General features: G+C 45.5%; 1 protein-coding gene across 1 annotated transcript in view; it reads right to left on the bottom strand.

Moving 5' to 3' along the window:
* LRRC23 (leucine rich repeat containing 23) overlaps nt 1-22,031 on the bottom strand; it is a 1,080,884-nt gene that overhangs the window by 514,896 nt on the left and 543,957 nt on the right. Inside the window, exon 5 of the mRNA XM_044079596.1 lies at nt 17,620-17,750. Within this exon, the coding sequence (XP_043935531.1) occupies nt 17,620-17,750 (131 nt within the window). The remainder of the gene's footprint in view (nt 1-17,619; nt 17,751-22,031) is intronic.

Below are 22,031 nucleotides of genomic sequence, written 5' to 3'. Positions count from 1 at the left end.
CATTGCCAAATTCTCATGGCCTCTCTGCATAACGGGTAAGACCTGGTTCCCCCTTGTTTGTTTATGTACCAGACTACAGACATGTTTGTCTGTCTGAACTGCTACTGTTCCTAGAGGTAAGAGGGCTTGGAAGTGTTGCAACGTCAGGAACACTGCCCTCAACTCCAGAACATTTATATGTAGAGTGTACTCCATGCTGGACCATTCTCCTTGGACTGTTCTTCCCTGAAAAAGGCCCCCCACCCTACCAGGGAAGCATCCGTGGTTATTGTGGCTGTTGGACTGGGTAGAACAAACGGACGACCCACAGTGAGATTCTGATCGCGCACCCACTATGAGAGGTCCTGTCTGCAAGATTCTGTTATCCTGATCTCGTGCGCTAGGGGTAGGTGTTGGAACGACCACTGCGCGAAGAGCAGCCATTGTAGAATCCTCATGTGTAACCTTCCCATAGGGACTGCAATTAGTGCGACTGCCATCAGTCCCAACACTTTTAACACCAGTTTGGCTGGGGATTTCTTGCTGACCAGAAGAAGAAGGACTTGCTGTTTGAGTGTTGAAGCTCTTATTGGGGGGAGTTTCAGTAGTGTCGATCGTGTATTTAGGTCTGCTCCAATGAAGGAAATACACTGTGAGGGCGATAAGCAAGACTTTTCGAAGTTTATGGATATCCCTAAGTGGGAACAAAGGCTGATTGTGTAGTCTCTGGCTTGCAATAGGCGACGCTCGGTGGTGGCGGTGAGGAGCCAGTCATCCAGATAGGGAAACACCTGGAATCCTTGTCGTCTCAAGTGAGCCGCAACTACTGCCATGCATTTGAATACCCTGGGGGCTGAGGTGAGTCCAAAGGGCAGAGCTCAAAACTGAAAGTGACTGGATCCCAGCTGGAAGCGCAGGTGATCTGTGGACGGTCTGGCCATTTTGATGTGGTAGTACGCGTCTTTGAGATCTATAGAGCACATCCAATCGTCCTTCTGTAAGAATGGAAGGATCGATTGAAGCGTGACCATCTGGAACTTTTCCTTCTTCATGAAGTTGTTGAGATGGCTGAGATCTAAGATCGGTCTCCAGTCCCCTGTCTTTTTTGGAACTAAAAAGAACCTTGAGTAAGTTCTGAATTCTCTTTGGTCCGCCGGGACTAGTTGGATGACTCTGTTTTCGAGCAGCTTTGAAATTTCTACAGCTGCTAGCTTTCGCAGATGGGGTGACACATCTGGAAACTTTTTTGTAGAGGTGGTGTTGAAATGAAGGGGATTTTGTACCCTCTGGTTATAATGCTTTTTACCCAAGAATCTGAAGTAATGTTTAGCCAGGCCAGTGGGTATAAAGCTAAGCGACCCCCGACTGCCTCCAGAGCAGGACAGCCGGGCCTCCATTCAGGAGTGCTGGAAAGGCTTCCCAGGGACGGAATCCCTGTCGCCTTGGTTATGCGGACCCCCTCTGCTGCCGGGGCGGCGTCTTCCATTTCTACCCCCTCCTCTGCCTCTGGAGGGAGTATCACTCTGTGTGGTCTGGAAAGATCCCTGATTCTTACTGAACCACATTTTTCCACCTGGGGTACGGTCTAGTAGGAGCGGAAAAACGGACCTCGACAGCAGACAGGGTCTTTCCCTCTTGCTCACACCGAGTGAGAGTCTCCTTAACCTTGGGCCCGAAAAGTGTGGCACCATCAAAAGGGGCATTGGCAAAGGAAGACTTGAAGGCTTCCGCAAAGGAGCACAGCTGCATGCATGATTGTCTTCGAAGAGCAATCACTGAAGCTGCAGCTCTACTCGATCCCTCGGCTGCATACGAGATGAGCCTCATGGATGAGTTTACTATGGAGGTGAGGGTGTTAAGTTGTGCTGTTACCTTATCTGAAACAGCAGCATCTGTGTTACCCTGGAGGGTATCTGTCAGCTCCTTGATGAGATCCCTCTGCAAACGTGTGAAATGGGTCAGGTAGTTTAGCGAATGCATGGAAAAAGTCGCTGAACTAAAAATGCGCTTCCCATATCTGTCCATAGTCCTAGAATCCTTATTAGGAGGATGAACAGATGAGGAAGACTCAGACATCTCCTTTTTCATGGCTGCCGCCACCACCATAGCGTCGACAGGGACTCCCTTGGTGAGATAAGATTTATCTTGGGGGGCAGTGATGAACTTGTTTGGTTTCCTAGGGACTGGTTCCACTGTGTCAGGTGTCTCCCACGCCCTTCGAGCAATCAAATCCATTAATTCATCGAAGGGCGGAGTCACCCAGGAGGTAGAAGGTTGAGCCCCAAAAGCCTTCAGCAGCACCGACTCGTCCTCAGAGGGGGCTAGGGACTGCCAATCACCCCTCTGTTTCAAGATCTCCAGGATGTCTGCAAATGACACATCCTCCGAGGGTGATTTAGGGGACCCCTCTGCCTCATCCAAGTCGGTATCAGACGTTAGAGATTCCTGTGGAGAATCTATGTGCCTCCTCTTGCACAACCGTTTCCTTGGGACCTCATCAGAGGGGGCTTCTGGTGAGGCCTCCAAGGAACAGGGGGAACCCTCTGGGGGTGGCTGAGGCAATTGGGCTGTATGCTTGGGATGGATCGTGGGAGCAGAAACAAAAAGTGGCCCTTTTGGGGAAGGAGAAGATTCCCCTGATGATGTAGTTGTCTGTGCAGACAATACCTTCCTCATAAGGTCAAAGGCCCCCGAACCCCTGGCCGAGGGCTCCCCCAGTTCCAAAGAACATGGAAGCATCCCAGAACCAGGTGCCGTGGGCTTCGACCCCGAGGACGGAGCCGAGCCAGTCTGTGCCGAGGCCCCGAGAGGGAGAGTCAGTACCGACAGGTTGGTACGACTCTTGGTCCCAGAACCGAGCAAAGACCGTCGGCTCCGCGACTCCCCTAACGGTTCCGAAGGAGTCGAAGTTAAAGGTGTCGATCGTGCAATGGACGGTTTCGGCACCGAGGGCTCCACTATCATCAGGTCATCTTCTCCCGGCTCCGAGATGTGGATGGGTCTCGAAGGAGGACCCGTTGGAGATATGGGGAGGCCTTCTAGTTTCGACACCAACTGGGAGGAAACTGCAATTAACTTGGAAAGGGTCGTGTTTTCCATGAGTTTCTGCACGACACGATCCACATCTGTCTCAGACAAGGGTCTGGAAGAACGGGTTGAAGGAACAGAAGATGGCACTGACCGAAGAATGGACGGTGGTGGCAGTTCCAACACCGGTTCCAAGATCTGGGGCTCAGGAAAAGATAAATGTTCAACACTCGGCCCCGAGATCTGTGGAACCGGCGAACGAACCCGAGAAGATGAACTCGGAGATGATGACATGGGCTCCGACATCTTCGACCCCTTAGAGGATTTGGAAGCCTGATCCGACTTGTCCAAAGCCTCTTGAAAGGCAGGCTTCAGTAATCCTCTGTCTATGAGCTTCCTGCGTCTATCTGTCATGACCCTCCCGCTAAAGGAATGGCAAATAGAGCAATCCTCTTGGAGATGGAGAGGGCCAAGACAGTAGACGCAGGAAGCATGATTGTCACTAATGGACATTTTCTGCCCACACTGACATCTTTTAAAGCCAGATTTAGCTTTTTCTGACATAGTACTATATAACAACAATAACTATGAGTATAGAAAAAAATACTAATCCTATATGAATATATATATGGAAAAGGCTATATAAAGAAGACACTCACAAAAAACACACCCAAAGAAAAAGGGTTAGGCCACAAAGAGTGCCTGAAGAAAAAAAAAAAAGGTATATATATATATATATATATATATATATATATATATATATATATATATATATATATATAACACACACAGCACTTCTACAATAATCTAATAACTATAAGGTAATATCAGAAAAAAATCAGTATCTTATCTGTAAATAGTAATAAAAACTCAATTCTCTATCTGGTCCGAGCTCTCCTCGATCCGATCTGTTGCAGCGGCAAACTAGATCTGGGTAATGGCAGGGAGGATTGTGGGATATGGGCTGGTCTCGAGCTTCTCTGAGATTCAGAACTTTGCAATTCGGCCGACTCGGAGCCGAGGATCGGCTCCGAACCCGTGTGTAAGAACAAACGGCGAGATTGAACACTCTTACATTAAGGGTTATTCTGCTATATGCTTGGCGCTTTAACCATAAACTGCAAACCCTAGAAGCACTTCCATCACTGGAGGATGTAGATGTCTCTGCAGTCACAGAAACTTGGTACAAAGCCTCCGAGAGTACTCCAGCCTTACAAGACTACAATGCCTTCCACATCTTCAGACTGCAAAATGAACCTGTGAGAACCAAAGGAGGCGGTGTTTCTATCTATATTAGAGATAACTTAACCTCCTGACTAGTTAGACTGGACAACTCCATGGAGTTACTCCATAGGTTCATAGGTAGGTACTAGGCTATTGGCCCTGGGGCCTATACAAGCCCAGCCAAAAAGGTACCCTGGCTTTTGCCACCCAAGAAAATTATTTTCCTGTGCCACTGTCAAGCAGAGCCACAGAGGTGATCCCCGGGGTGAATTTCCTATTTTCCATCCAATCATCAATATTTTTCTTGAAGAGTGCTAATGAGGACTCTTCTGGGGCTTGAAATGCATTTATACCTTCCCTAGGAGGGTATAGTTTGCTTTGGTGAAGCTTTTTAGTCCGAATTCGCCCTTTGTTGAGTTCTGGTGTTAGTGGCAGTTTGAAGGTGACTGATCCGTGATTACTGTGGGTAAGACTCCCATTCAAGTCATAGCTAGTTACAGATCCCCCTCCATGGATCATGATGTGCACGAGGCCTAGTTGACCAAACTGGAGTCAATCCAAATACTGCCAAATGCTCTGGTCAAGAGGGATTTCAACTATCCCACCATCAACTGAGAAACCTACTCTAGCCCTAACTCACTAGCTCAAAAGTTCCTTGACTTTGTTAACTCAAATGCCCTGGAACAAATTGTTCAAACTCCAACAACAGGAATAAACATACTAGATCTGGTCCTCACTTACATGACAAACAGATGCACCATCGCAACTGTTGGACCCTTATTAGTTAAATATGACCACAGATCAGTCACCTTCAAACTGGCACTAACACCAGAACTCAACAGAGGGCGAAGTCGGACTAAAAAACTTCACCAAAGCAAACTATACCCTCCTAGGGAAGGTATACATGCATTTCAAGCCCCAGTTGGAAGTGGTAACTTCACTAAAGCTTACACAAAAGCCATGTACAATCACATGTATAAGTGTACAGACTGAGTTGTTCCAGAGAAAATCAAAGCCAGATCCCCAAGTAGCCCCCCCCCCCCCCCGGTGGACATCCAGCATCAACAAAGTTTACAACAAATGCAAAAAGTTGCTGCCTAAGAAAACTAAGGTGAGGCCCCAGCAATGGAAAAGCACCGTCCTCAGCCTCAACACACAAATAAAAAGATGTCAGATCCTCTAAGGGTAACTTTGAGAAAAACTCAGCAAGCAACAGCCAAGGATAATCATAAGGCCTTTTACAGCTATGTACATAGCTTAAAAGGTAGGACCCAAGCACGTGCCGAAATAGTGACTAATGGTATCACACACACACTGATGCCACAGAGATAGCAAACCAGCTAGTGGACAGATTTGGTGAAAATTTCACTCCTTTATCCCCTCCAAACTTATCACAAACATTGGCCTAAACTCCCCTCTTACTCTACATATCCAAAGATCAGGTCATTAAAGCCTTGTCTAAGGCAAAAAAAACACAGTCTCCATGGGACCATATGGCATCCCAGACTGTCTTCTAAACAAACTAAAACATTAACTAGCATCACCATTAAGTACCTTATTCCATCACAGCCTAAACATTGACTTTGTTCCTGTGGAATGAAGAACAGCAACAGTCACCCCCCCCCCCCAAGGTGTCTTAACAAAAGACCAAGGGAATTATAGACCCATAAGTCTGAGCAGCCTCATCTGTAAAGTCATGGAACATATCATCATGGACCTCATAAATAAAGACATAGGTGACCTCCAAACTCTGGATCCGATCCAATTCAGCTTCATCAAGGGCAGATCCTGCCTGTTAAGCCTGGTGGATTTCTTCAAAAATGTGACCAGTATCATTGACAAAGGAAAATTTGTGCACACAGCATATGCTGACTTGGCAAAGGCCTTTGACAAAATCCCACACTCGGGCATTACTAATAAAATTAGCAAACTGAATGTAAACCCCATTGTTGTAAGACGGGTTGCCAACTGGCCCACAAACCAGTCACACACTATCAAAGTGGGTGACTCCACATCAACCAGCAGACCTGTCACCAGCAGGCTGCCACAAGGTATAAGTGCTGGTCCCCCTACTGTTCAGTATATACTTCTCAGAAGTTCATGACAAAGCCAAGGGGCTGTGGCTAACCAAGTCTGTGGATGACTGCAAATTGGGTGCAATTATTGAATACCCAAATGATGTCAGTATACTTCAGGAGGGTCTTACGCAGACCAATGACAGGTGTCTTAGTCACAGTCTCAAACTGAATGCAAAGAAATGCATCATCATTCCCTTCTGTAAAAACAGTGTCTGTTCACACTATCAAATTAACAACAATATCCTATGTACCTACGAAGTGGTAAGAGATCTGGGATCACAAGTAGACTGTGACCTTAACTTTGACCACCATGTGTTTACTGTGCTAAGGAAGGCTTTCTACTCAGCACAATTGATTAGCAAAGGCATCATCTGTAGAACAGAGTAGGTTATAACCCCCCCTATACTTGTCACTAATCAGGCCCATAATGGAGTATACTGCCCCTTTTGGCATCTACCATGCAAAGCATGGAGTGACCTCAGAAGTTTCTAACTAAGAAGACCAAGGGACTCCAGCATGTGCCTTACACAGACCAACTAAAGTCCCTGTCAATATACTCAGTATCATGTAGACTTCTTAGGGGAAACTTATGCCTGGTTTACAGAGCAATCTCTAACCCAAACCTGATGAATTTGCTGCACATCCATAAATCAAATGGGACTAGAGCTACCTGTTCCAGGGACATAAATATGGCCTGCAACTTGAATAGGACATGCTGAAGGAATAGATTTGTCTTCCAATGACTGCCGCATCTTTGGAACAGGCTGTCAATTCATGTGAAGCAGAGCATGTCTATGACACTGTTCAAAAGGAACCTGGAGGAGTGGATGGGGCACCATAATTTCTTATTGGGGATAGTGGCCACAACCTTCCCGGACATGGGCAGTCATTAATAAATACAATCCTGGGTATTGACTACAGTCTCTATGCTATTACATTGGGATGAAACAGCTAGGCTTGAAATGACCTCTGGGTCGTAAGCCAAGTAAACTCCTATGATCCCATGAATGTAATCTATCCATCAGTGGTGCCAAAATTTTATTTGGGCATCAGGGAATGGGTTGAACAAACTCCAGTTCCTTCCATGCCCAGCGTGAGATTAAATTGATAAGCTCATCAACCAGGGGAGTAACCAAAGATGTAGATGGGCCAGACCAAAAAGCTTCCAGAAAAACTGATTCCTCTGGAGAGGGAGCATCCAAAGACCATCCACCTTTCTGATTAAGGATCTCTAGGATGTCTCCAAGGGAGACATCATATGGTGGAGATCTGGGGGACTCTTCCTCTTCACTGAGAGATTCTACAGGGGAATCTATGTGTCTCCTTTTGCACATCTCTTTCGGGGAACCTCTTTAATGGGATGGTCTGGACAGGTATCCAAAAAGAGGAGAACTCCTCAATGAGGACTGTCTGGATGCTAGATGTTACCGGTCATCCCTGTGGAGTAGGCCTGAAAGGATCAGAACTAGGACCCGAAGGAGGAAGGGATGTAGAATCCAAGAATGCGGGAGTAGTTGAATCTTTCAATCAAGAGGAAGCCCTCTCCACTACCTTGAAAGCAGATGGACCAGGAGAAGCTGTGGTTGGCAGCACTGAAGGAGAAACTTCTGAAGCTACCAAGTCTTGACACTGCCTGGATACATGCCACAAGGAGGGAGTCAGACACAAGCTTTCCAGTGCCAAAGTTTCAAGGGGTAAGGAAGGCTCTGATAACATCAGAATGGAACCCAGCCATCTAATCTGGCACAGATGCTTTGGCTCGGAGACTCATCCTGAACCAAAGGAACCAGAGTGGAACTAGTCAGGGAGACAATCAGAATCAAAGACCTAGTCATTTTGGATCCAGTGCCAATACTCTTGGGGCTCTGAAACTGTGGGATGGGTTGGAGAAGGAAAGATCACTAAGTGAGAAGTGGAGGGAAGGCTCAAGGATCCAATGGGAGGGGAAGAGGAAATAAGCCCCATCTGAATCTGAACTCTGAGAAACTTCCTCATCATCCTAGCCACATTGGTTCTGACAGACTTACGGAGGACCTAATGAAAGAGGTGGCTGACTGGGCCTAGGCTGTTGGTTTTTCAGCTATTTCTAAAGAAAAAAATGCAGACTTTGAAAATGTAAAAATGCAGTAGAAGAGGTAAAGATTTTTTTATGTTAGCGTGCTACCAGCAATGTTAGAAAGAATGTCCTCTAAAGGGTACAAATATTAGTGAAGAGACAAGCAGCTATGGTACAGCAGAATTATATATATATATATATGTATATATGTGTACATTACCAAGATGTCAGTAGAGCGACTCTCGGATTACTGAGATGAAAAAGTCGAAGTTCCATTTAACTGAAAATTCACTTTACCAGATGACTAAACATGTAAAAAGTCAACATCCCAAGCTGTGTGGAACAAGAAATCTGCTTATTTCTGCTTTGTAGTGTGATCCCAAAGTAGGTATACGTAAGTTGAAGGGGGGGATTTGGGGGTACAGGGGGGCTTACTCCCTGCAAAAACGTAGATTTTTTTTTTATTTCAAGTTTTCGGAAACTAGATCATATGGTCTCAGCCATATGAACTTCGAATTTCTGAAAACTCGAAGTAATATAAACCCATATACATATATATATATATATATATATATATATATATATATATATATATATATATATATATATTTATTTTTTATATGGGTCCCTTTCAGGTGATTGAAGTACCAAAACTTTGGACATCATATGGCTGAGGACTATATGATCAAAGTTTTGAAACTTCGAACATAAAGAGAAAAAAAACTACAAAAAAAAATTTCTTATACATTTTTGCAGGGGGGCAAGCCCTCCTGCACCCCCAACACTCCCTGCTAATTAAATATACCAACTCCGAGATTGCACTACAGCAAGGAAAACTTTTAGTTATGTAGTTACCATAACTTTAGATGTATGGGATCCATCTCGCCTACATTCTGTACATATGGGTTCAGAGCCGACTCGGCACGCTATACTACAGAACGAAGTCTCTTATTGGCTGAGCCTCCTCATATCCCAGGATGCCCCACTACTGCTTTCTCAGATCTTGTTTGTCCGCACACATGCACACACACATAGACTGTTGTTATAAGATTGCCAGGAGTTTCAAGAGAGGAAAAACAGTTGTATTCGGGCCGTTCGGTCTCTTCTGGCCTCCAAGGCAGGGGGAAGGAGGGTGGGTTATTAGAATGCGAGATGGATCCCATACATCTAAAGTTATGGTAAGTACATAACTAAAAGATGTAATGTGATCCTATCTCGCCTACATTCTGTACATATGGAACAGCATCCCTAGCACCTAAATCCTGGGTGGCTCACTGGAAAATGGTCCAGAGAACAGTGGAACCGAAGGAAGCTCGGCCCCTGGATGCTACATCCAATTTGTAGTGAGAAATAAAGGTATGTAGAGAAGACCATGTAGCAGCTGCACAGATGTCATTAATAGAGAGCTTGGAATGAAAAGCTGCCGAAGTGGACATAGCTCTGGTAGAATGAGCTTTTACAGGAATTGTAAGCTCTTTATTTGAAATGCGATAAATATGACTGATACAGTCTCTGATCCACTTGGCAATAGTGACTTTCGTGATGGCTTTGCCCAATTTATTGTCTGAAAAAGACACAAACAGTTGATCTGATTTTCGTGCTCGGTGTGTCCTGTCCAAATAGAAACGTAATTGTCTGTGCACATCTAAGGTGTGAAATGTATACTCAGCTCTGTCTGTATACTCAGGGAAAAAAACTGGTAATTCCAGAGATTGTTGCAAGCAAAATTTCAAACAAACCTTTGGTATAAAGGATGGGTTTGGTCTTAGAGAAACTCTATCCTTGTGAAAAATCAGGTATGGTGGATTGATGCATAAGGCTTGAAGTTCTGAAACTCGCCTGGCTGATGTGATAGCAACTAGAAGGGCAGTCTTCCAAGAAAGAAATTTCAAGTCACAGGTTGCCGCCGGCTCAAAGGCCGGTCCGGTTAATGCGCCTAACACTACGTTAAGGTCCCACGGTGGTGCAGGATGCGATATAGGTGGCCTAAGAAGCCAAGCTCCTTTAATAAAGGCTTTGCACAACTTGTTGCTCATTAAAGGTGGATCTACATTCTCATGAAAATTGGAAATAGCCGCCAATTGAACATTGATGGTGGACACCGAACAACCCTGGTTGAACAGGGAGGTTAAAAACTTCAGAACCTCTGACACAGAAGCTGTCATAGGGTCTAATCCTCGGAGTTGAGCCCAAATAGCAAACCTCTTCCATTTACTGCTATACATCTTTTTTGTAGAGGACTTGTGGGCCGAGGACAAAATATGCATAACCTCAGGGTCGAAAGAATGGCTCCTGACTATGGTCGGAAGAGGAGTAGCCAAGCTGCCAGCTTCAATGAATGGAGGGACTGATGGAGCTGTCCTGACTGATGAATCAGAAGGTCCGGAACTTGGTCCAGGAACCAGGGACCATCCAGTGCATACTTGCGAAGAAAGGGGAACCATACTTGACGAGGCCAGTATGGGGCAATTAGAATCATTTTGCTTTCCAAGCGAATCGCCTTCTGAACCACCTTGGGGATAAGAGGAACCGGAGGAAAGGTGTATAGCAGACCCTGGGGCCAAGCTTGGACTAGAGTATCCTTGGGGGTTTCCCCCGGAGCTGGAATGAGAGAGAAGAACTGCTGGAATTTTGCATTGAGGGGAGTTGCAAAAAGATCGCAACATGGGATTCCCCATCTCGTGAAAATCTGTGTTACCACTTTGTGATTCAAGGACCATTCGTGAGGGGAGAGAATAGTCCTGCTCAGTCTGTCGGCTATCACATTGGATGTCCCCGGAATGTGTGTTGCCACTAGAAAGCGTTTGGTAGCAATCACCCAATCCCATACCTTCATGGCCTCTCTACAAAGGGGGTAAGATCTGGTCCCTCCTTGCTTGTTCAAGTACCAGACTACCGACATGTTGTCGGACTGAATGGCAATTGTCCCCTGGGGGAGGTGGTCATGTAGTGCTTGCAACGTTAGAAGCACCGCCCTCATTTCCAGGATATTGATGTGGAGAAGATTCTCGTCGGAGTGTCACGTGCCTTGGACCGACCTGTCCAGATAATGTCCCCCCCACCCTGTCTGGGAGGCGTCCGTAGCCAACATGGCTGAGGGGGTTGGGGGGACGAAGGATCGCCCCTGATCCAGGTTGGAGGAATGAAGCCACCAACGAAGATCCTGTTTGCACGTCCCTGTTACCAAAATGTGGTGATTGAGGGGGAGGTCTTGATAAGACCACTGGGCTAAGAGGAGCCACTGGAGTATCCTCATATGTAACCTTGCAAAAGGAACGAGAAGAATGGTGGCTGACATGGAACCCAACAGCTGCAGGACCATTCTCGCTGGAGCTCGACGTCTGAGGAGTAGCGCCCGCACTTGAGACTGCAATGTTGCTATCCTTTCTGCAGGAAGATAGACTCGCATCTGCCTTGAGTCTATTTCTGCACCAATAAACAGAATACGCTGTGATGGCCGCAATATGGATTTTGTCCAATTGAAGGTGATTCCTAAGGAGCTGCCTAGGGAGATAGTGGCAGCTAGAGTCCTTAAGAGTAGATGCCTTGAGGTGGCAGTTAGGAGCCAGTCGTCTAGGTATGGAAACACCTGGAATCCTAGACTTCTCAGGTGAGCAGTCACCACTGCCAAACATTTGGTGAACACCCTGGGGGCTGTGGTGAGACCAAATGGCAGTGCGCGGAACTGGAAATGACTGTCCCCTAGGCTGAAGCGCAAGTGCCCCTCGACGCCTGATTTACCAAAATGTGATAATAGGCGTCCTTGAGATCTATGGAGCACATCCAAACACCCTTCTCCAGAAGCGGGAGAATGGTTTGCAAGGTGACCATCCGGAATTTGGACTTTTTCACTGATCGGTTTAATTTGCTGAGATCCAAAATGGGCCTCAAGTCCCCGGTCTTTTTTGGTACCAAAAAGAATCTCGAGTAAGTCCCTGATCCGGTCTGATCTGTGGGGACAGGTTGGATGACTCCTTTTTGAAGCAGCTTTGAAATTTCGATGGCTGCCATATCCCATTGACTGGGTGGCGGGTCCGGGATTCTTTGGGACGGTGGGGGGGGGGGGGGTTGAGAAAAAGGAATGGTGTAACCTCCGGCGATGATTTGGAACACCCATTGGTCCTGGGTGATACTTTCCCAGGCCTTTAGGTGCCTCGAAAAATGACCCCCGACTGGCTCCGGAGCTGCACAGTCGGGCACTCCTTCAGGGATGCTGGAAGGAGGAGGAGCCACAAAAGGACTCGCGGTCTCCAGTGTTGCGGGGGCCTCCGCCGCCTCTGGGACGATGTCTCCCTGAAAAATTTCCCCTTCCTCTGCCTCTAGACGGGGAATCGCTCTGCTGCGATGAGTAAGACTTTTGAGACTTACGGAACCACATTTTCCCTCCTCTTCAAGCCTTGGGATAAGGCCTGAAGGGAGTGGAAAACCGGGCCCCTATGGCAGTTAGTCTTGCCCTCCTGCTGGCAGCAAGTCAAAGTGTCCTTTACCTTGGGTCCAAAAAGGGAGGACCCATCGAAGGGGGCGTCGGCAAAGGAAGACTTAAAGGCCTCCGCAAAATGACACAGGCATAGCCAGGCTTGTCTCCGTTGAGCAACACCTGTGCCTGCCGCTCTGCTCGCTCCCTCGGCTGCATACGAAATGAGCCTCATGGACGAGTTGGATAGGGAGGACAGGGTAGCCAACTGGGAGTTAACCGTCTGGGCCAACTGCTCAGGTAGGTTACCAGAGAGGGTATCTGAAAGCTCCTTGACCAGATCCCTCTGCAATCTCGTAAAATGAGTCAGGTAATTCAGAGACCTTAAAGTAAAGGTTGCTGAAGCAAGGGTGCGCTTCCCATACCGATCCATGCTCCTAGACTCCTTATTAGGAGGATGGATGGACGTTGAAGCCTCTGCCACATCTTGTTGGGTAGCAGATGCCACCACCAAGGCATCTACAGCCACACCTTTAGTAAGAAAGTCTTTATCCGGGGGTGCCGAAAGGAATTTATTGGGGCGATCTGGCACCAGTTCAACAGAATCCGGATGTTCCCATGTCCTTCAAGAGATCAAATGCAGGAGCTCATCGAAGGGCGGAGACACCCAGGAGGCGGAGGGCTGAGCCCCAAAGGCCTTGAACACCGACTCCTCAGCAGAAGGGGGTTTGGACTGCCAGTCGCCTCGTTGCTTAAGGATTTCTAAGATGTCCGCAAAGGATACATCATCCGAAGACGACTTGGGGGACCCTTCCGCATCATCGAGGTCGGTATCCGAGGTGAGAGACTCATCAGGGGAGTCGACGTGCTTCCTCTTGCACTGTTTCTTCCTCGAAGGTTCCTCCGAAGATGCTTCGGAGGGACCTCCCGGAAGAAGGGAACCCATGATGGGGGTAACCTCAGGCCCCAGGGCTCCGCTGTCATGAGACAGAGGGACTGCAAAGGAACTAGTCTCCATGCCAAGGGAAGGTGGTGGTGAGAAGGTAGAAGTGGCCAGAGAGGATATGACCAAGGCACTCCTCATGGCTGTGAAGGCGGGACCCCCAGAGTCCTGGGAAGGTTCAACCCCTAAGGCCACAACAGCAGATGGGACTCCCGCCGCTGACGCACTGAGAGGGAGGCTAGGAACCAAAAGAATCGGTCCCGAAGTGTCACCCCCGGGGCCGACAGAGGAGGTCCGTGTACCGAACACCGACCCGAAAGGTGGAGTTGGAGTAAGGGTCGGAGTCGACCCTACAACTTCCACCTGTTCCACCAACACCGACTCCAACGGTGCTGAAGCTGTTCGAGGAGGAACTAAGATGGCAGGGTGGGAAATCGGCTCCGGAGCCGACTGGGTCGGAGCCGAGACCAACTTTTGAAAGACCGGAGACTGAAAAAGCCTTTGAAGCACCCTGTCAACATCCGAATCGGACATCCTCGACGACCGAGAAGAGACCGACCGGGTCCGAATTGACTTCTCCACCGGCTCCGAAAGACTGGGGGACCGGCTCCGAATGGATTCGAGAAGTATCGGCGCCGAGGGAGGTTCCACCACTACTGCAATTTCCCTCGGAGCCGATGTGAACTTCGGCACCGAAGGGGAAGAGTCTGAGCGGGCAACCTTCATCGGCTCCGAAGGCAATGGAGCCGATGAAGGTGACTCGCCTCTCGACGCCCGAGCTCTCAAGTCAGAGGAGTCAAGGCTGGAGACATCGAGGCAGACCATTCCGCCCTTGGCTCCGAAGTCAGTGGAGCTGACGGAGAAGCCTGCCTAGACTTTTTTGCTGTCGGATCCGACGGGCTGGTCGGAGCCGAAGATTTTTTCTTCCTCGACGGGGAAGAAGAAGAAGATAGGGCTTCCTCAAAAGAAGGGGTAATAAGCCCTTTCAAAATCAATTTATTTTTCCTCTCTTGGAGCACTCGAGAGGAAAAAGCGTGGCAAACGCTACAGGATTCCTGTAAGTGCTTCGGCCCCAAACAGTACACACAAAGCAAATGGTCGTCCGTAATGGACATTTTATAAGAGCATTTCAAACATTTTTTAAAACCAGATGGCCTATGTTCTTTTGACATGGCTATCTGCTGTTAATAAACTTTAAAGGAAGAAGAAAAACTTTAACACTGAGTAAAATAAAGACAGGTAGACTAAGGCAAGATCCCTCTAAGTAAAACGGGAACACTTGCCACCAAGAAAAATATTCAATTTACCACAAAGTTGAAACAGTTAGAAACACACAAAGAGAAGCTGTTAGACAGCACTGACTGAAAGCGCGAGGGCTAGGCAAAGGCCCCTATAACTTAAACGGGGTCCTTTACCGTCGACAAAAACACAAAATTTTACCACAAACTTTCGAAGAAAACAGTCACACAACAATAAATAGCTGTTAAAACAGCTTTTGGGTAATTTTAGCAAAATTTCTGACAGAAATTTAAATACTAGAGGTACTTAGCTCAGCCAAGTCTGAGACCACGTCTATGCTGTAGAAGCGGCAAACGAGATCTGGGAAAGCAGTAGTGGGGCATCCTGGGATATGAGGAGGTTCAGCCAATAAGAGACTTTGTTCTATAGTATAGCGTGCCGAGTCGGAGCCGAGGATCGGCTCCGAACCCATATGTACAGAATGTAGGCGAGATAGGATCACATTACATCTGTAAATTTCTTGTTCTGTTCTATACAGAAATCTTTATTTAGAACGTTCGAAGTTTCAAAACTTTGATCATATAGTCCTCGGCTATATAATGTTCAAAGATTTGATGCTTCGATCATCTGAAGGGGACTCGTTTACATACATATATACACATATGACGTGTGTGTGTGTGATGTGTGTGTGGGTCTGCGTGCCTAAGCCACAAGGGAATATTAGTCTTTTTCTAGATTCAGCCACAACAAAAAGCTGTCACATTCTAGATCTCACCTTTTGATTCAAGAAACATTTTAATTTTTAGTAAAAGGAAAAACATCTATTTTAGTAGTTACAGTTCAGCAAGCAATATAAGATGCATAGTACATTTTAAAATCAAGGTGTAATTGTACACTTTAATTAGGATTAGACAAGCTAATTTGTTTTCCATATCCTGTAGTCATCTAAATGAGTTGTCTTCAAGTTAATTACTGAGTTTCGTAACTGTGCAGCAAAGCCTCTGACTTAATATAATTCCATTACTTTTTATCTTTGGTGTGTTTATTTTAGGAAAATTGAATCATTCAAATTATACATAACCTATGTTAATGCACAAAAGCTAGTCACAAATTAAGAACTTAATGAATAAAAGAATTAAAAGGTCTGAAGGAAGTAGCCCCTGAAGGCTTTTCAATGCCTGTAGCTTTCTGAGTTGTTATACTCCCACACGGAAGGTAATCATTCTGGAACACAGACCCAAAGACCATCTGCTTTACTCCACGTACGTATCTCTCAGCTATACTACAGGGGGGCACAGGTTCTCATGTTGCTTTTCAAATGTCTCCAGCTCTTCAGTTACAGCATTTGGCATGCATTCAGGGCTAAGACTGAAAACAAAAAACTTGCAGCAAGCAACAGAAAATCATGTTGTTCGTTAATACCAAATTTCATATACTTATAAAGACACATATATTCAGGATATTCTATGATTTTTTAGTGAAAAATGTTAGATGCTATGTATTTTTTATTACATTACATTAATTATGTTTATATTTTCTATAGTCTGCAACTAGTTGTGTACGTTTGGGAGACAGGAGACTGATGTTTGGAGAGAGATGAATCCTCTGAATCTCTGTAGTGTTCATTCATGTACAAATACAGACTGTGGACCTACCGAAGTAATACAGCCTCTGAAGACCACAGGGTTTGCAAATGGTCTTGTGAATTCAGTGCTGCTCAGAGGGGCTTGTAAGTCAATGTCATGACGATGTACTGTTCCTCAGTGCCCTCTTAGTGCACAGCGTAAACACATCATTTTACAACGGCCTAGCCTCGTATTATATCTGCACAGCAACATGCCCTCATGTCCTGAAACTGCACCTAATGCTATGATATAGATTCAGCTTAAAAAGCTTTGCTTTCTTTAAGTGTGCAGATGAGTTGCTAAATTATGCAACATTAATATCTGTGCCACGATCATTTATATACCAAGTTATGTATCATGAAAGTGACTGAATGCATGCCTGCAAGTAACTGTAGTTAATTTCAAAATATACATTTGATGTGTATATGAATAACTTTTAAATTCACACTATTACCTGTCACAGCTTCAATTATCTGAACATTACTAACATTTTATTCTCTCTCTGATTTAATTTCAGTGTCATTTATTTGAAAAATGGTCCATGTCAGACTGTATTTATCCACAATCTGGACCGCAGGTGCAGGGTTAAGTATACTCTCTTGTGTTTCCTTATTAATATTATTCTGTAGTCTAAACAATGTGCTTTGTATGTAAAACTATGTAAACTACATTGTGTAGCTTTCCTTCTTGGGCCTTCTTAGTTAATGCACAAAAATTGAAATGCTATCCAAAATCTTTATAAATTCAGTTAAATGGCTAATGCAGTTACCTCCAATATGCATAGTTCACAAGAGTTTTTTTTTTTTAATCTATAGTTGATCAGTCATTCCAGTGAGCATGTACTGGGCTTTGGCAATTATTTTTGATTTTTTAAGCTATGCCTCCTCCAGATCTTCCACGGTTTTCCACAGACTGTTGCTGACTAGTTCTGACAAGGCTTTGAACATACTGTGTGTCTGCAAAATGCCCTGACAAAAACAAGTCAAATCTGTTTGAAGCTAAGAAGTGCATGCAGATTTTTTTAAGGCATTTACCAAGTAGAGCTTTTTCAGACTGGGTAAGTAGAGACCATCTGTGGATTCCAGCTGGTTTCCCCTCAGTTCTAGAGTGTGGAGATTTGTCAGTTTTCCATAATTGAGACCGGACACAACCTTAATCCGATTACCTAGACAGAAGGCAAGAAAGGTAGCATTTAGCGGTTAGTAATATTAGCATAGTGTTCCATGGTGTCCTGGGATGAGCAACTGTTCATTTTCAGTTCAAGTTCAGATAAAAAAAAAAACAAAAAAAAAAACAATCAGAAGAGGGCTTTCTTTGTGACACCTTGTTAATGAAGAGTTCCAGATGACAGGCACATATGTCAGTTGCATAAAGATGCAATACACACACCCAAACATGGGCGCATATGTTTATGTTCCTCTGAATTATCTCTCAAAAGTTAAGGTTATCAGAGTTTACATAGAGCATCTGCTGTGATGTACAATTTCATTACAAGTAAGATATTCACAGCTAATAATTTCTGAAAGTATTATCATTTAATATAAAATAAATCAGCACATGAAGAAAGCGAAATGTGTATTAAAAAATTCATCAAGACTGTATACAAACATGCTTATGATAAATGCATGCAGTAATGTGCTGTGTAGTTTTATTAAATTTCATACATTATCAAATTTAAAATCATTCATGTTACAAAAACAGAAGGTTTCCTTTAGTCAAGAAATCAGACTGCACTTAAGCAATGGTTTAAATACTACATTAAGGACACTGTATACCGCTCTTTGTTATCTTTCAGCAAAAGAGATGCCCCTGTACCAGATGTCGGCAATGCACAGAATATCAAACTGAAATGTATATTCAGTGTAAAAGAACATTTACCATGCCTGTACAGAATAGCATTTCCATTTCTTGTTTTCATTTAATAAGAAAGTTTGTAATTGAAATGTCAATAAGTGTTTCACGCACACACACACACACACACACACGCGCGCGCAAACACACACACACACGCACACACACGCACGCACACACACACACACACACACACACACACACACACACACACACACACACACACACACACACCTTGTTAGGGACAGTTTTTGAAGTAGGAGAGTACAGCTGTAAAATACACTAAATATTCTATAGCCCACTCCCAAGTTTACATGGCAGCTCCATAACTCCCTGAAATACTAGACTAAATATGCCCCCAGCCCAAATACCAGGTCCCATCCATGCAACCTACAGACATCTTCTGATTGAGTAGCTATACTCCACCCCCAGGGCCCATCCATGTAACCTACAGACATCTTCTGATTGAGTAGCTATAGTCCACCCCCAGGACCCATCCATGTAACCTGCAGACATGTTCTGATTGAGTAGCTATACTCCACCCCCAGTACTCATCCATGTAACCTACAGACATGTTCTGACTCGGTAGCTATACTCCACCCCCAGGAACCATCCATGTAACCTACAGACATGTTCTGACTGGGTAGCTATACTCCACTCCCAGGAACCATCCATGTAACCTACAGACATGTTCTGATTGGGTAGCTATACTCCACCTCCAGGACCCATCCATGTAACCTACAGACATCTAATGATTGAGTACCTATACTCCACCCCCAGTACTCATCCATGTAACCTACAGACATGTTCTTACTCGGTAGCTATACTCCACCCCCAGGACCCATCCATGTAACATGCAGACATGTTCTGATTGGGTAGCTATACTCCACCCCCAGTACTCATCCATGTAATCTACAGACATGTTCTGACTCGGTAGCTATACTCCACCCCCAGGAACCATCCATGTAACCTACAGACATGTTCTAATTGGGTAGCTATACTCCACTCCCAGGACCCATCCATGTAACCTACAGGCATGTTCTAATTGGGTAGCTATACTCCACTCCCAGGAACCATCCATGTAACCTACAGGCATATTCTGATTGGGTAGCTATACTCCACCCCCAGGAACCATCCATGTAACCTACAGGCATGTTCTGATTGGGTAGCTATACTCCACCCCCAGTACTCATCCATGTAATCTACAGACATGTTCTGACTCGGTAGCTATACTCCACCCCCAGGAACCATCCATGTAACCTACAGACATGTTCTAATTGGGTAGCTATACTCCACTCCCAGGACCCATCCATGTAACCTACAGGCATGTTCTAATTGGGTAGCTATACTCCACTCCCAGGAACCATCCATGTAACCTACAGTCATGTTCTGATTGGGTAGCTATACTCCACCCCCAGTACTCATCCATGTAACCTACAGACATGTTCTTACTCGGTAGCTATACTCCACCCCCAGGACCCATCCATGTAACATGCAGACATGTTCTGATTGGGTAGCTATACTCCACCCCCAGTACTCATCCATGTAATCTACTGACATGTTCTGACTCGGTAGCTATACTCCACCCCCAGGAACCATCCATGTAACCTACAGACATGTTCTAATTGGGTAGCTATACTCCACTCCCAGGACCCATCCATGTAACCTACAGGCATGTTCTGATTGGGTACCTATACTCCACCCCCAGGAACCATCCATGTAACCTACAGGCATGTTCTGATTGGGTAGCTATACTCCACTCCCAGGAACCATCCATGTAACCTACAGGCATGTTCTGATTGGGTAGCTATAGTCCACCCCCAGGAACCATCCATGTAACCTACAGGCATGTTCTGATTGGGTAGCTATACTCCACCCCCAGGAACCATCCATGTAACCTACAGGCATGTTCTGATTGGGTAGCTATACTCCACCCCCAGGAACCATCCATGTAACCTACAGGCATGTTCTGATTGGGTAGCTATACTCCACTCCCAGGAACCATCCATGTAACCTACAGACATGTTCTGATTGGGTAGCTATACTCCACTCCCAGGAACCATCCATGTAACCTACAGACATGTTCTGATTGGGTAGCTATACGCCACCCCCAGGAACCATCCATGTAACCTACAGACATGTTCTGATTGGGTAGCTATACTCCACTCCCAGGACCCATCCATGTAACCTACAGGCATGTTCTGATTGGGTAGCTATACTCCACTCCCAGGAACCATCCATGTAACCTACAGACATGTTCTGATTGGGTAGCTATACTCCACTCCCAGGAACCATCCATGTAACCTACAGGCATGTTCTGATTGGGTAGCTATACTCCACTCCCAGGAACCATCCATGTAACCTACAGACATGTTCTGATTGGGTAGCTATACTCCACTCCCAGGAACCATCCATGTAACCTACAGGCATGTTCTGATTGGGTAGCTATACTCCACTCCCAGGAACCATCCATGTAACCTACAGGCATGTTCTGATTGGGTAGCTATACTCCACCCCCAGGAACCATCCATGTAACCTACAGGCATGTTCTGATTGGGTAGCTATACTCCACTCCCAGGACCCATCCATGTAACCTACAGGCATGTTCTGATTGGGTAGCTATACTCCACCCCCAGGACCCATCCATGTAACCTACAGGCATGTTCTGATTGGGTAGCTATACTCCACCCCCAGGAACCATCCATGTAACCTACAGGCATGTTCTGATTGGGTAGCTATACTCCACCCCCAGGAACCATCCATGTAACCTACAGGCATGTTCTGATTGGGTAGCTATATTCCACCCCCAGGAACCATCCATGTAACCTACAGGCATGTTCTGATTGGGTAGCTATACTCCACCCCCAGGAACCATCCATGTAACCTACAGACATGTTCTGATTGGGTAGCTATATTCCACTTGCAGTACTAACAATAAAATATTCCTTCCCCTGCCAGCTACAGCTCTCCACCCACTGAACCCACAAATGTAGATTGGCAGCTGCGAGAGGCCTTAGGCACTTCCATGGACAGTTGTTGACTGCAAAGCAATGAATGTTTGTGTTGCCCATCTTCCATTTGGACTGTTCCATTACTGTAGTTGGCTGGCCTAAGCAGGTGATTAAATTAATTACAGTTTACCGAAGGTGCAAACCTTTAGGGACTCTATGCCTTTGGTAATTTGTATGCAACAGAGATGAGCTTCAGCATGGTGTGATCAGTCTGTGTAGTATTTTGGCAAGCAATGCTCAAGTCTAGCATGTACATTGTGTTTCAGAGCACTGTGAAAGAGCGGTAATTAGTAAACAGTTCACGATGGCTCTGAGCCCCCGTCATTGCTCTCTCTCGAAAGTGCTCAGTTTACATTCTAGGCTAATGGGTTACAAGTACTATTTTTGATCCTGCTGTTCTCTTGGAGACTGAATTATTTATTAAACTTGTTCAAATACTGAAGACATTTGCACTTTTACTTCTTGAACACCTTTAATTACATGACGAGCTATAAAAGATTTACATAATGTCAGCAAGGAGGAGAAAATAACACAATGGAAACAGAAGATACTTTGCCCATATTTGATATGAAAATAAAGACCTG

The sequence above is a fragment of the Protopterus annectens genome, chromosome 8.part0 (genome assembly GCF_019279795.1).
Source record: "Protopterus annectens isolate FY-2018-M chromosome 8.part0, PAN1.0, whole genome shotgun sequence".
NCBI classification, from domain to species: domain Eukaryota; kingdom Metazoa; phylum Chordata; order Ceratodontiformes; family Protopteridae; genus Protopterus; species Protopterus annectens.
The sequence above is the reverse complement of the archived record's forward strand: the minus strand, read 5'-3'. Positions and strand labels throughout refer to the sequence as shown.